Source organism: Rosa rugosa, chromosome 5 (genome assembly GCF_958449725.1).
Source record: "Rosa rugosa chromosome 5, drRosRugo1.1, whole genome shotgun sequence".
Lineage (NCBI taxonomy): Eukaryota > Viridiplantae > Streptophyta > Magnoliopsida > Rosales > Rosaceae > Rosa > Rosa rugosa.
The window spans coordinates 7,806,513-7,821,904 of NC_084824.1; the positions used below are offsets into that span (position 1 = coordinate 7,806,513).

Here is a 15,392-nt window from a genome sequence, read left to right on the forward strand (position 1 = left end):
TTCAGGACGCAGTTGGATCTCAATGTCCAGTTTATAGTGTTTAAGATGTGGGTTAACAATCATTAATTCTAGCTCCAACACTCTTCTCCCTAAACTAACTTACCGTTGAATCTTCTACTCTGGTAATGAAATTGTTAGTTTACCACAGTTCTCCAAACATAATTATATGAGTAATATGACATTAAAATCCAAACTAAAATGACACACCCATGACCCATATTAACCAATTTACTGGCTTTAACTTGTATGAAATTTTTGGTTTAGAAAAGATATAGAAATGCATGGATATAGCTAGGTTCTGCATGCAATGCATACTTTGGTAACAGGAGGGAGAGGTCAAATATAATGGGTTGTGTAACAAGGAAGGATAACAACCAAAAATAGAAACAAGGAGTTGCTAGCGAAACCTAGTTTTGTCACCAGCTCTTGCTATTTGGCATAGGCGGGATGATATGATTCGGGGTTTTAGTTTAGTTACATGTGGAAAAGGAAGGGGGGAGTTGCGGAAAAAATTAATAACGAGTTAAGTGAGCGTTGGAATGACGTGAAGTCCCTCCATTAAAGCCCCCCATCTGCCTCCTTCAATTCCCCGGTCCCGTTGCCTTTAAATCCCACCCCCTCCCTTTACACCAAATATCATATCCTCCTCACCATTCTCCATTCCCAGGCCTCGATCTCTCCATCTTTCTCATTCACATTTCGTACAAACTACATACAACAGCAATGCCTCCAATCTTGCCGGACTTCTCCAACTCCGTCAAGCTCAAGTATGTCAAACTCGGGTACCAATACCTCGTGAACCATTTCCTCACCCTCGCTCTAGTTCCTATAATGGCCGGGATTTTTCTCGAGGTTCTACGCATCGGCCCGGAGGAGGTTCTAAACTTGTGGACCTCCCTCCACTTGGATCTCGTCCAAATCCTCTGCTCCTCTTTCCTCATCATATTCATCGCCACCGTCTACTTCATGTCTAAGCCACGAACCATCTACCTCGTCGACTACGCTTGCTACAAGCCACCTGTTACCTGCCGCGTCCCCTTCTCCACATTTATGGAACACTCCCGCCTCATCCTCAGCAACAACCCTAAGAGCGTCGAGTTCCAGATGAGGATCCTCGAGCGCTCTGGTCTTGGGGAAGAAACTTGCCTTCCCCCAGCCATTCACTACATCCCTCCCCAACCCACCATGGAGGCTGCGAGGGGCGAGGCGGAGCTCGTCATATTCTCCGCAATGGACTCTCTATTTGAGAAGACCGGCCTTAAACCTAAAGACATAGATATTCTGATCGTCAATTGCAGCCTGTTCTCGCCGACTCCTTCTTTGTCGGCGATGGTGATCAACAAGTACAAGCTCCGAAGTAACATCCGGAGCTTCAACTTGTCCGGCATGGGGTGCAGCGCCGGTCTCATATCCATCGACTTGGCACGTGACCTTCTTCAGGTTCATCCTAACTCAAATGCGGTGGTGGTCAGTACGGAGATCATAACTCCGAATTATTACCAAGGAAAAGAGAGGGCTATGCTTTTGCCCAACTGCCTCTTCCGTATGGGTGGGGCCGCCATACTCTTGTCCAACCGTAGATCCGAGAGCCGACGTGCCAAGTACAGGTTGGTCCACGTGGTCCGAACCCACAAGGGAGCCGACGACAAGGCCTACCGCTGCGTGTTCGAGGAGGAAGACAGGGAGGGCAAGGTCGGAATTTCACTCCAAAAAGATCTGATGGCCATCGCCGGCGAGGCCCTGAAATCCAACATCACCACTATCGGTCCTCTAGTACTTCCGGCGTCGGAGCAGCTCCTCTTCCTGCTAACCCTCATCGGAAGAAAGATAGTGAACCCCAAGTGGAAGCCTTACATTCCAGACTTCAAGCAGGCGTTCGAGCACTTCTGCATCCACGCTGGAGGTCGAGCCGTTATCGACGAGCTTCAGAAGAATCTACAGTTGTCGGCGGAGCACTGCGAGGCGTCGAGGATGACGCTGCACAGGTTCGGCAATACGTCGTCGTCTTCGCTTTGGTACGAGTTGGGGTACATTGAGGCCAAGGGGAGGATGAGGAAGGGAGATAGGGTTTGGCAGATTGCGTTTGGGAGTGGGTTTAAGTGCAACAGCGCCGTGTGGAAGTGTAACCGGACCATCAAGACGGCGGCTAATGATGATGGGCCCTGGGCCGATTGCATTGAAAGGTACCCGGTTCATATTCCTGAAGTCGTCAAACTCTAGAATTGCATTGGTGCTGGTGGTATCTTTTCTTTGGTTTCAGCTTTTATCAATTTGCCGCTAAATTCACAAAGTTGCATTTACCCTACGTTCATGGTCTCCCGTATTTTTTTTTTTTTCTCTCTCTTTCAAATTTCTTATGGCTACCAATTTGCATAGAAGTTCAAAATGTGCTCTTCTTTTATGTATTAATCATTGTATTCCATGTAAGGAAACCACAGTTGATCGAGTTATTATTGAAGTTTGCAATTAATTATTAGGTCGATCTATTATTTAGAAATTAACAGGTATATTTGATGGGAGCTAGCTAGCTACATTCTATGTGTCAAGGAAGAAGATTTTACTTACAATAGCTACAATTCACTCGCACAGATAATGATTTTCATCACCCTCGTATAACTGAACAATAAGCAAGGATGAGGATGAGATATATGGTTCGATTTGATCGGCGGCTTTAAATTTCGTTTTCCTACTTTTGTTATGTTGTGTATTGGATTTGGGTCGTCTTGTTAGGCTTGCTTTTGCAAATTTGGTACGTAATTATAGAAGTAGTTAGAAAGAGAGTGACGAACTGAAGCAACATTAAACTCGACGTGTGCCCAGTTTTAATCTGTATTGCGATTGTGATATGACGAGTGCCCCAATGTCTGTTTCGGTATATACATAAATGATGAGAGCACCATCGGGGGACATGACATAGCTCGAAAGAATTAATGGTGGTTGTGCTCATCAAACTCGCTTGTAGAAACTAGGAGGGTCATCTTTGACTGGAAGAACAATGCTATATTCCCTTAGAGAAAACTGTTTTTATTTTTTTTCTATGGATTAGAGGAAGAGTGTTTCTATTGGGACCTCCAAATCTGCTCAGTTGACCTCACTTCATTATGAATTATTAAATGACATATATAATCTCTTATAAAATGACTATTAAGGACAATAATTATACCAAAAAAAATTATATTTAATTTCTCTATACTTTCCAATTCAATAATATTATATTACATTCTTTATTATTTTCCTTATCTATTTTTATTTTCCAATTTCACTACATACTCATTAACGCATTTATATATATTTAATAAGAATTAAAACTATAATCAAGATCATGTGACATAAAAGTTCCTATCATCATATAGGTTGAACGCATATTGGTGAGGGATAACAAAAGAAATCATATTATGACCTAAATCCTAGTCTATCTATTATATTTGAAAAAAAAAAAAAAAGAGCTAGCAGTGAAAAGAAAATCTAAAAAACTATTAAATAATTAATCATGAGGTACAAAAAATAGAGAAAATAATTAAACATTAAGAAAAATTATTCTTCATTTTTTTTTTTGCACATCTACAAGAGAAAAAACAAAGTAAAAAAAAAACAATTCTTTTTTTATTAAAAATTATTATTATTATTATTTTTTTGAATAAAGCCCAATACCTTGTGTTTTTCTTTTTTATTGGATAAGAGATTTATGTAATCTAGTTAAGGAATGAGTATGTAATTAATGATGGTTTGATTGCAAATTATATGAGTGAAGTTATTTCAGGAACTTTTTTTTTATCGGGTTAGTTGTTAGTAACTCACACACCCATGCAGTGGTATCCCAGCGCCAGGACACCTGCACCGACATTGCGGCGAAAGCCTGGCAAAGCCAGACTAATCCACTGCACCGCAGACGCACGAACCCAAAGGGTCCCTCACATCTGCTAGCCACGGGATGGAGCTGGGATTCGAACGCTAGACCTGGGGGTTCCAGACTAGGCCATTCGACCAACACACCACACCACGTGGTTAGTTATTTCAGGAACTTGAGTGAGGTTTAGTGAGTAAATTTAGTATTTGAAAATTTAATAAGAGGTGTAAAAAGCAAGGAGATCAAGTGGGTAAATTTGGAGGTTCCAATAGAAAAACTCTTAGAGGAAACTGTCATTATTGGCAAATCTCCAAAACAAAATTTGGGTGTTCCAAACTGGGGTACGTGGAGTAACTTTCAAGTTTTGATAAAGAAAATACTTTATATATAGTATTTACGTATTAGATCACGAATGAACAGAAACGAAACGGTGAGAAACATCCTAAGACCTTGGGCTTGATTCTAATACTCGATTACGTTTCGAAGTAAGGTATTTAATTTGACACAATGTGATTAACAATTGTGATTCAATTTTTGATCCTACTCAAAAAGTTATTATGTAACATACAAATATGTTTACATGTTAACAAAAAATGCGTACATACTTGCACCATCTCAAACGTGTGAAAACTCACTTTTATCAAGTACCATTAAAAAGATAGACAATTGTCCCAACTTTAATCGATCTGTATATACATACACGCTCATTTTTATTAAGTACCATTAAAAGGATCGACAAGTTTTCCAACTTTGATCCGTATATGCATACATGAATGACGAAGTGACAAAGGGTACCCCTAAATAGGGATGGATGCATTGAATTTTTTTGTTGCACCGGCCGCTAGCCAGCCAGCCAGCTACTTCTTAACTATTTATAAGGAGGTTCTGGATATGATGGAATTGAAGTTGTAGAGATATAGATATGGCTTCTCTACCCTGAAATAGGGGTGTAGGGTAGGCTAGGCGAGTACCCCACTTCCAGATGTCAAAAATATTGAGGTTCTTGATTTAGCTAGCTACATGCTCAGTCAATGCCCTAATAAGCGTTAATGCATTGAAAGCCTGAACTTTCTGGTATGAAGGAAAAAACAGTAATCAATAAAAGTGGTCGAGCTATCTCTCCTACCTACGTATAAACACAAAAGATTGTGATCATATCTTGTGGACTCGTGAAAGTCCCAACTCCCAGAAACATGCAGAACCCTAGCCTCCATTTTAGTTTCACGTCTATATTAAACCATGCAGATATTAACTCCTCAAACTAAGACTCTTTCATATGCATGGTAAAACTCAGAGACTTGTTTCACCAACTTGGAAGTGGAGGGAGATTCAAAAATTGTTGTTGATGTGGTCAATGGAGTCACTCACCCCCCTGGAGACTGCGTAAATTGGTGGAAGATATTTGATGTCTAGCTTCTACTTTTGGCTTTATTGTAAGATCAAATATGGACATAACACATATCATCATAAAGTAATTGATGATTAGCTTAATATCAATCCTAGTTTAACATGGATACAAACAGTAAATCAATACTAGTAACTTAATGAATAGCTAGTGTATCAATTCATTAAGGATAGTAATCCATTGCTTAGTCGACAAGAAAGGCTATAAGTTGTGATACATTAGGAATCTAATAGTGAAACCTAAACCGACAAGGAATGCTTTAATGGGAAGCTTCTTGAGGTTTAAGTCTCATATATATACAGATGAATTGGTCCCTGATTACTACCACGACTATTGCATATTGTTCTGTCCATTGAGAAGCAAGTTGGTAAGTAACAGAAGACCATATTCAGTGATCGTGTTTAGCAGCTGCATAAGATGGAATCCATGACAGTGATTGCTGAAGGTAAGCCTTAATCCTATTATGATTGTTGTGCATATGTTGTGAGCATGTAACTATGGTTTTACAATTGGTATCAGAGCATAGGCTCACAAATATGAAAAATCGTTTTAGGGTTTTGCAAAACAAACATAATTTTTTTTTAGGGTTTTTTGCTTTACGGGTCAAGTAATTGATCAGGTTACTGACCAAGTCACTGGTCATGTAACTGGTCAGGTACCTGACCAAGTAAGTAACTGACCAGGTAACTGACCAAGTAACTGGTCAGGTACCTGATCAAGGTAAGTTACTTAAGTCGACTGCTGCATCTGGTTAAATATAAAATTCACGCTTCCGCTATGATTTTTTAGCAGCAAATTGGGGAAAAAGCAAAAACAGGTTTTTCTGTGAAAATTGTTTTCGATTCATAGCATGATAATTAAGTTTTGATTGTGCCCAAGAACCCTAGTTGCATTCCCGGCGTGCGTTAGGCTAGAGTAGATGGTGACCGGATGAAATTTACAATTTCTTGATTGTTCTGTGGTTTCTTGGAATCGAATCAATTTTGGTTATGCTTGAATATGCATGTTGAATTGATTGATGATATGGTATTGTATCTGTGATTGTGTAAAATTGTATGAAGAACAGAAATCTCCCAGATTTTGTTTACACGTTAAAGTTGACAGATACAAGAGCTTAATTTTCTTACAAGGATGAATCTGGATAGAATGTAAAGTAAAAGAGCTCATATGTTTTGTGGTTTTCTGTTGGCATAAGTGATTATGATGCACAAAGCATCCTTCATTGATGTTGGCAGAAAACATTGATCAGGTACGTGTAACTGGTCAAGTAACTGACCAAGCAACTGACCAAGTAACTGTACCTGATCGAGTAACAAAACTGAAATTGTGTTTTGTGTTTTAAAACTATGCTTCAGTTTTATCTTCCAAAGAAGTGGTTAAGTATGGTTTTAGAATACAAAACAGCAGTATGCATGCTTGATGAAAATAAATACGGATACTTAGAAATTTTTCTTCTGTCTAAAGATGTGGATAAATTTCTTTGGATAACTTGTTTTCATTGAACATGGCATATTGATAAAGAACTCCAGGATATTAAGTTTCTGCTCAAAAGTGATGCTTAATATTGTTTTTGTTATGGACTGACATGAATGCAAGTATGGTTGTTTAGGTTTTCTGTATGTTCTTGTTTTGGTTACTTAAAGCTAAATAAAACACAGAAAACTTAAACATATTTTCTTTACAAACTGAGAACTCACTCGAATTTTTGTTTTGCTCCTTAGGTAACTCTTACATGAACTTGAACAGTGTCTTGATGTTAACTGGAACCAACTATAGAGCTTGGCTAGACTCTGTGGAAAATTATATGGGAATGCATGAGAACATAGACTACTGCTTTACTAAGAATAAGCCTGAAGAGTTAAATGAAAAGAGCACCAAGAAAGATACTGACCTTTACAAGAAGTGGCATAGATCCAATAGAATGGCTAAGAACCTCATCAGAACATCTATGTCTAAGACTGTCAGGGGAAGTATAGAAGAGCCTGAGCTAGCATCAGATTTTCTGGAACTCATAGGTGCTAAGTTTAAAGAAAGTGAAAAAGCAGAAGCAGCTAGGCTGACTAAGGAGTTTCATGATTTGAAGTACATGGGTTCAGGGGGAGTTAGAGAGCATATTATGAAGATGATCAATATAAATGGCAGACTCAGGGAACTCTTAATGGGGGTTAGGGATGAGCAAGTAGTGCATTATGCACTACATTCCTTGCCTAACAGTTTTAGTCATCTTAGGACCAGTTACAACTCTCAAAAGGGAAACTGGACTCTAGATGAACTTATATCCATCTGTGTGGATGAGGAATCTAGGATCAAGGAAGAAAAGGAACCTGCTACAACCATTAACCTCATTGAGAAGCCTAAAAGGAAAAAGCCCCAGAACAAGCTCAAGCCTACCAAAGCCATAACTAAGAGTTCAACAGCTGCAGTGGCCAAGGAAAACAGGCCATTCAGGTTCAAGTGCTACTTTTGCAAAAGAGTAGGACACATGAAAAAGGACTGCACTGGCTATAAGAATTGGTTAGTCAAAAAGGGTAAGATTTTTTCTAATACAGTTTTTTCCTTAGAAATTAATCTTATAAATGTTGAACCACAGTCTTGGTGGATAGATTCAGGCTCACCTATTCATATTACTAATTCTTTGCAGGGATTCATAAGGAGGAGAATCCCAAAAAGTGATGAAGTGAACCTGTGTGTAGGCAACGGCATGAGAGTGGCAGTCAAGGCTATTGGAACCTTAAAGCTCGATTTAGGATTAGGAAAATTATTAGTTCTGGACAATGTTTTTTATGTACCTTCCATGAGAAGGAATTTGGTTTCAGTTTCTCTTTTAGTAAAATCTGGTTTTAGACTTGTTATGGATAGTAATGGAATTCTTATTTCTAAAAATTCTGTTCAAATTGGTTCTGGTGTTATTATGAATGATTATTTACAGTTAAATTGTTCAATGGCTCAACAAGAAATTTTACTTGTTGAAAATAACACCAACAGTACTAGCACTTTAACAGGTGTTAAAAGAACCAAACTAAATGAAAAGTCTGCATTTTTATGGCATAGAAGACTCGGCCATGTTTCAAAAGAGAGACTGAAAATTTTGGTGAAAAACAACATCCTAAATGAACTTGATTTTTCTGATCTAACAGATTGTGTTGAATGCTTTAAGGGAAAAATAACTAATACTAGAAAGAAGACTGCATATAGAAGCCAAAATTTATTAGAACTCATACACACTGATATATGTGGACCATTTAGGCATCAAACTATCTGTGGGAATGTGTATTTTATCACATTCATTGATGATTTTTCTAGATACAGTTATGTTTATCTACTTTCAGAAAAGACACAAGCATTGAAAGCTTTTCAAATCTTTAAGTCTGAGGTAGAAAATCAACTAGAAAAGAAAATCAAAACAGTAAGATCAGATAGAGGGGGTGAGTTCTATGGCAAGTACACTGAATCCGGCCAACAAAAGGGTCCATTTGCCTTGTTTTTGCAAGACAATGGAATTAAAGCTCAATATACAACACCCTATAACCCACAACAGAATGGTGTTGCAGAGAGAAAGAATAGGACTCTTTTGAACATGGTTAGATGTATGATGTGTACAACAGGTTTGCCTAAATTTCTGTGGGGTGAGGCTTTAAAAACTGCAAATTATATTTGCAACAGAACACCTAGCAAAGCCATAGAAAATACTGCTTTTGAGCTTTGGTGTGGCAGAAAACCTAGTCTTCATCACTGCCATGTTTGGGGATGTCATGCAGAAGCTAGGATTTATAATCCAAGCTTGAATAAACTTGATCCTAAGACAGTTAGTTGCTATTTTATAGGTTATCCAGATAAATCTAAAGGCTATAAATTATATTCTGCTCATCATTCACCTAGAATTTTTGAAACACATCAAGTAAAGTTTCTAAGTGAAAAAGTTCACAATACAAACCTTGAGGATTTAACCTCAGATTTTGAGGAAATTGTGTCGGGTGAGAATATAAGTGTTGTATTGCCTTTAGAACAAGATGTAACTGATCGAGTCACTGGTCGAGTAACTGACCACGTAACTGTCCCTGATCAAGTAACCGGTCATGTAACTGGTCATGTCACTGACCATGTAACTGACCAAGTAACTGTACCTGATCATGTAACTGACCATGTAACTAGTCAAGTACCTGTCACTAGTCAAGTCACTGACCAAGTAACTGTCGCTGGACAAGTAACTGACCATGTCACTGGTCAAGTAACTAACCAAGTAACTGTCACTGGTCTAGTAACTGACCCTGTAACTGATCAAGTCCCTGTCAACCCTCAGCCTAGAAGATCACAGAGAGCAAGAAAACCAACTTATGGGGGGGAAGATAGTGACTACATTGTTTATCTGCAAGAAGCAGAAATTGAAATGGACTGTCCAGAGGACAATGATCCAACTACATTTAACCAGGCTATTGAAAGTAATGAATCTCACCAATGGCAGCTAGCAATGGAAGCAGAAATTGATTCCATGAGCCAAAATGCAGTTTGGGAATTAGTTGAACCTGACCCTAATCAGAAACCTATAGGTTGTAAATGGGTTTTCAAAACCAAAAGAGATGCAAATGGCAATGTAGAGAGACATAAAGCAAGATTAGTTGCCAAGGGTTTTACACAGAAGGAGGGCATTGATTTTACTGAGACTTTTTCTCCAGTTTCTACAAAAGACTCGTTTAGGATAATCATGGCTTTAGTGGCTCACTTTGATATGGAGCTACACCAAATGGATGTTAAGACAGCCTTTTTGAATGGTGAACTAGATGAAGTGATTTATATGAAGCAGCCAGAAGGTTTTGTGCAAGCTGGAAGTGAAAACTTAGTATGCAGGTTAAGAAAATCAATTTATGGCCTTAAACAAGCTTCTAGACAGTGGTACAAGAAATTTGATTCTGTGATTTCTACTTTTGGATTTACAGAGAATCTTGTTGATGAGTGTGTTTACTTGAAGACAGTTGGGAACAATTTTATTTTCCTAGTACTTTATGTTGATGATATACTTTTGGCTAGCAGTAACATTAAACTGCTTAAAGACACCAAGAGCTTTCTGTCAAAGAATTTTGACATGAAAGACTTAGGAGAAGCATCCTATGTACTAGGCATTGAGATTAAAAGAGATAGAGCACAGAGACTACTTGGTTTGTCTCAACAGAATTATATCACCAAAGTTTTGAAGAGATTTGGTATGGAGAAGTGTGCAGCTGGAGAAGTCCCCATGTCCAAGGGTGATAAACTAACCAAGAAGCAAAGTTCCAAAAGTGATGTTGAGAAAGAAAATATGGATTCAAAGCCTTATGCTAGACTTGTAGGAAGTCTCATGTATGCACAAGTCTGCACTAGGCCAGACTTGTCTTTTGCAGTAGGGATTTTATCGAGATTTCAATCTAATCCAGGCCATGAACATTGGGTAGCTGGGAAGAAAGTGTTGAGATACCTGCAGAAAACTAAAAGTCACATGCTAGTTTATAGGCAAGTGGAGGATCTGAACCTCGTTGGATTTTCAGATTCTGATTTCGCAGGGAATTATCCAGACTCCAAGAAGTCAACTTGTGGATACGTGTACATGCTAGCAGGAGGTGCAGTTGCTTGGAAAACCATGAAGCAAACTCTAGTTTCAACCTCCACCATGCAAGCTGAATTTATTGCAGTATATGAAACTGTGTGTGAAGGACTTTGGATCAGGAATTTCTTGATGCAGACCAAAGTGTTAAGTCACATTGTGGCAGACACACTTGTGATTTATTGCGATAATGAAGCTGCAGTTTTCTTTAGCAAGAACAGTAAAAGATCAAATAATTCTAAGCATATTGATTTAAAGTATTACAGTGTTAGAGAAAGGGTTAAGCATGGTGAGATAGCTGTTTTGAGCATTGACACGAATTTACAGCTAGCAGACCCCTTCACCAAGGCATTGTCAGTAGCAGCATTCCAGAAGCATACAGCCAACATTGGAGTTTTAGCTAGTCTAGATGCTTAGGTTCAGTAGAGAGTTAATCCAGTTGGAGCAATTTAAATTTCTAAGGTTTTTGAGTTCTTGTATTTTTTTTAGTTGTGGTCTTTTGACTTTATTTATCACAACTTGTTTGTAATGACAGATTTTATTATTATCAATAAACTTTTGAGGTATTTCCAGTTATGATTTTGCTGCAGCTTTATTGTTTTATTTTGGAAATTATCATCTTGTTTTGAATATCATACTTGCTATCAGATGGCTTAAATCATGTGAAGCATGATGTTAAGGTTCAAGCAATATTTTTTAAGCCATCAGTGTTCAGTAAATTTGCTTGAGTTTCTGGTTTTAGAAACATAAAGTAGGACCTAATATATGTTTACTTGTTGATACACATTAACATATATTGTATCACTTCTGGTTGAACATATGTAGATTGCAGAAGCTTGTGTTAGTGGTTTTGAAAGTCTGCATTTTTGTTAAAATGTATACTGTTTCTTGCTCTACATAAGTAACTGTGATCTGACCATGTTGGAATGGATTTTCGATTTGAGTTTGTTATCTGGCGCGCACTTCAGTAAGTTAAGTAGGTTTTGATGTTCTCTGGTGCAAATCATCGAGCATGATATGTGTGAGTCCAAGGGGGAGATTGTAAGATCAAATATGGACATAACACATATCATCATAAAGTAATTGATGATTAGCTTAATATCAATCCTAGTTTAACATGGATACAAACAGTAAATCAATACTAGTAACTTAATGAATAGTGTATCAATTCATTAAGGATAGTAATCCATTGTATCGACAAGAAAGGCTATAAGTTGTGATACATTAGGAATCTAATAGTGAAACCTAAACCGACAAGGAATGCTTTAATGGGAAGCTTCTTGAGGTTTAAGTCTCATATATATACAGATGAATTGGTCCCTGATTACTACCACGACTATTGCATATTGTTCTGTCCATTGAGAAGCAAGTTGGTAAGTAACAGAAGACCATATTCAGTGATCGTGTTTAGCAGCTGCATAAGATGGAATCCATGACAGTGATTGCTGAAGGTAAGCCTTAATCCTATTATGATTGTTGTGCATATGTTGTGAGCATGTAACTATGGTTTTACATTTATCTCTTTTCGTCATGTGCTTAGGGAAGTAAATTTTGTGGCGGATGCCTTAGCAGATTTAGGCTACAATTGTAACGATGTCTTGTGCTGGCTTGATAGAGTGCCTGCCCAGGCCTCTAAAGCCTTATTATTTGACGTTGTAAACTCTAGTTACTCCATAAGCTTTTCTTTATAATCTTATTTTTTCTTGCCTCAAAAACTCAGAGACTTGACGTAATCACTTAGCCTTACGTGAAGTGGTGATTACAAGTAGTTAACTGATATAACTCATTTGAGGCACTAAAAAAACGGCGTTTGGCTGTTAATACGTTATTATTACATGATCCAATGATCCATATCTTTCTATCCAATACTGAGGGGAAAATTTTAAGAACAGTACATGAAATATTGACCATTCCGAAGTTCGGTACATCAGGTTTCAAAGAATTAAGATTGGTACATGAAATTGCAATTTCGACACACTTTTAGTACATGACGTCAATAACACCGTTAAGCCTATGTAATTATACAATTTTTGAAGGGTAATTTTGGTTTTCATCTCTCCTCTCTCTCTCTCTCGCTCTCTTTGTGGGTTTTTAACAGATTGAAGAAATCAGAAAGCCAGAGAGAAGCTCCATCACTTCTGCAATGGCCGCCGCTCTTTCACCGACCTCCGGCTATCCTAACACGACGTACGTTCTCTACGCCTCCATCTCCAGCCTGATGCCCATAATCAAAGTTCACAATCTCCTCGGCTATGTCGACTGCTCCATCACGCCGTCGGAGAAGTTCCTCCCGAACGACGCCGGAGAACCGACGACCGCGATCAGCTCAAGCTACGAAACCTGGATGGCGAACGAGGCCAAATTTAAGCCGCCCGAGATGTCAGAAACTTGGTCAGAAAGTCGTCTTCTTCCTCCTCCTCTTCTTCTTTTGCGGCCAAGACTCGATTAAAGTTGGGAGCTTCAGGTGTGATTCCACCTTTGGTGACTATGCTGGTGTCTCCTAACCCAGATGCTCGCCAAGCTTCTCTGCTAGCTCTTCTCAATCTCGCTGTTCGCTATGACCGGTATAGTTTCTTCATCTTTTTCCCTTTTTTTTTTTTTTTTTTTTTTAGATTTCTATGTGTTTTATTCACTTATAGAGCTGTTTGAGACTAGTTTATGCTAATTTGGATGATGGGTTTTGTTGGGTTTGTGCTGATTTTGTTGCTAAAAGTGAAAGATTGAAGCTTTTGGTGCTTCTGGGATTGTGTTTTTGCAATGAGGAAGGGCATACTGCTTTGGTTTGTCCTCACAGAATCGATTTCACATACCAGGGCATACATAATCAATAATCGAAGCCTCAACTGCAGGACTTAATGTTAATTTCTAGTAATAATTTTCTTTTTTTCTTGTGTCTATCGATTTAGTAATTTGAACTGGTTAATGGCTTTGGGTTTTATCTGCTTTGCTCATTATGTACCTAGCTTTTTATCTCTGTCAATAAATTTGATGTTTCTATAAAAAAGAGAGAGAGAATATATATATATATATATATATATATATATATATATATATATATATATATATATATATATATTCATCAATAAGGCTTGAGGAGACAGATTTGCCCCTCAAAGTTTGACGGAAAGCACCCTAAATAACGGAAAGAGTAACAACATATACCGATTTTGGGTCGAAATTGCAATTTCATGTACCGATCTTAATTCTTTGAAACCTGATGTACCGAACTTCGGAATGGTCAATAAGCAACAAGTTTTATTAGATGGAGAGTGATGGATCACATTCACATTAATTCCTGTGCCATGAATTATATATGTAGTCTGCAGCTGCTCTGCCTCTCTTTAATTTCCTTCTGTGGCCAATTGAAATGCTCAAAAGTATTATATTCGTGAAGTAGTCATTGAGTTCGATCTTAAGGGGGTGGGCTACCTAGCCAGCAGCGAAAACCTAGAAGAAAATAAATTGTGTGCACACGCCTTCCCATTAATACAAAACGTTTACTCTCAAGTTTCAATTATTTATTGTTCCAGTAGCTGTGGCCAGTTACACCTAAAACCTAAAGAAAAGAAATTAAGAATTTTTGCACTGAAAAATTCTTTTATGCAATGTTAATGCAATTGAACTAGCAGAGATTCAGTTGATCTCAGCTGTTAATATTTATAGGTAATACTTTTTTAATAAAAAAAAAATGTACTTGATGTTATCCTCCATTCTTGTTGGTTCTCTCATTTTTCACGGTATTCCCCACATTTTGATCTATCATATATCCATCTATTCTGAATTTATTTCCACATATTGAGATTCTTAAAAAATATATATATAGGGAAAATTTCGCAAACAGTACACCAAGTAAAGACCACTAATAATTCTTATACATAAAGTTCCAAACCAAATATTTCGGTACACGAAATCTGAAAGTCGACCCACTATCAGTACACGATGTCAATTTTTGACACCAAAATGTCCATTATGCCCTCAGTTCTTTTTTTTTTTAATAAATTTTTTTTTCTGTTATTTTTTTTCCTTCGTTTTTATATCTTTCTTCTTCCTTCTTCCGAGCTCACTCCCTCGCTTCCAACGCCGCCCTTGCCCTCCAATTGGTGAGATTTATGGTCCTACAGCTTATATTTGTAACTCAGCCAATATTTAGTCATGTGAAAAGAAAGAAAGAGATAAAAACGAAGGAAGAAAAAAAAATAACAGAAAAGACGAAGGAAAAAAAATAACAGAAAAAACGAAGGAAAAAAAAATAACAGAAATTTTTTTTTATTAAAAAAAAAAAGAACTGAGGGCATAATGGACATTTTGGTGTCAAAATTTGACGTCGTGTACTGATAGTGGGTCGAGTTTCAGATTTCGTGTACCGAAATGTTTGGTTTGGAACTTTATGTATAAGAATTATTAGTGGCCTTTACTTGGTGTACTGTTTGCGAAATTTTCCCATATATATATATAAGTTTCTCACTGACAGGGTTTCTGTGTTGGCAATAAGATAGTTGCTGTACCTATATATTGACCGCCAATAAACCAACTATTAATCTTTTGCCCTCACCCTCTGATGAGGG

The 15,392-nt window shown here is 37.8% G+C and overlaps 1 protein-coding gene across 1 annotated transcript; it reads left to right on the top strand.

Moving 5' to 3' along the window:
* Nucleotides 1–617: 617 nt before the first annotated feature.
* LOC133709346 (3-ketoacyl-CoA synthase 6) lies at nt 618–2,476 on the top strand. Its single transcript, XM_062135061.1, has one exon. It carries the CDS (start codon nt 724–726, stop codon nt 2,218–2,220), a length of 1,497 nt encoding a protein of 498 aa, XP_061991045.1. The 5' UTR covers nt 618–723; the 3' UTR covers nt 2,221–2,476.
* Nucleotides 2,477–15,392: the final 12,916 nt, after the last annotated feature.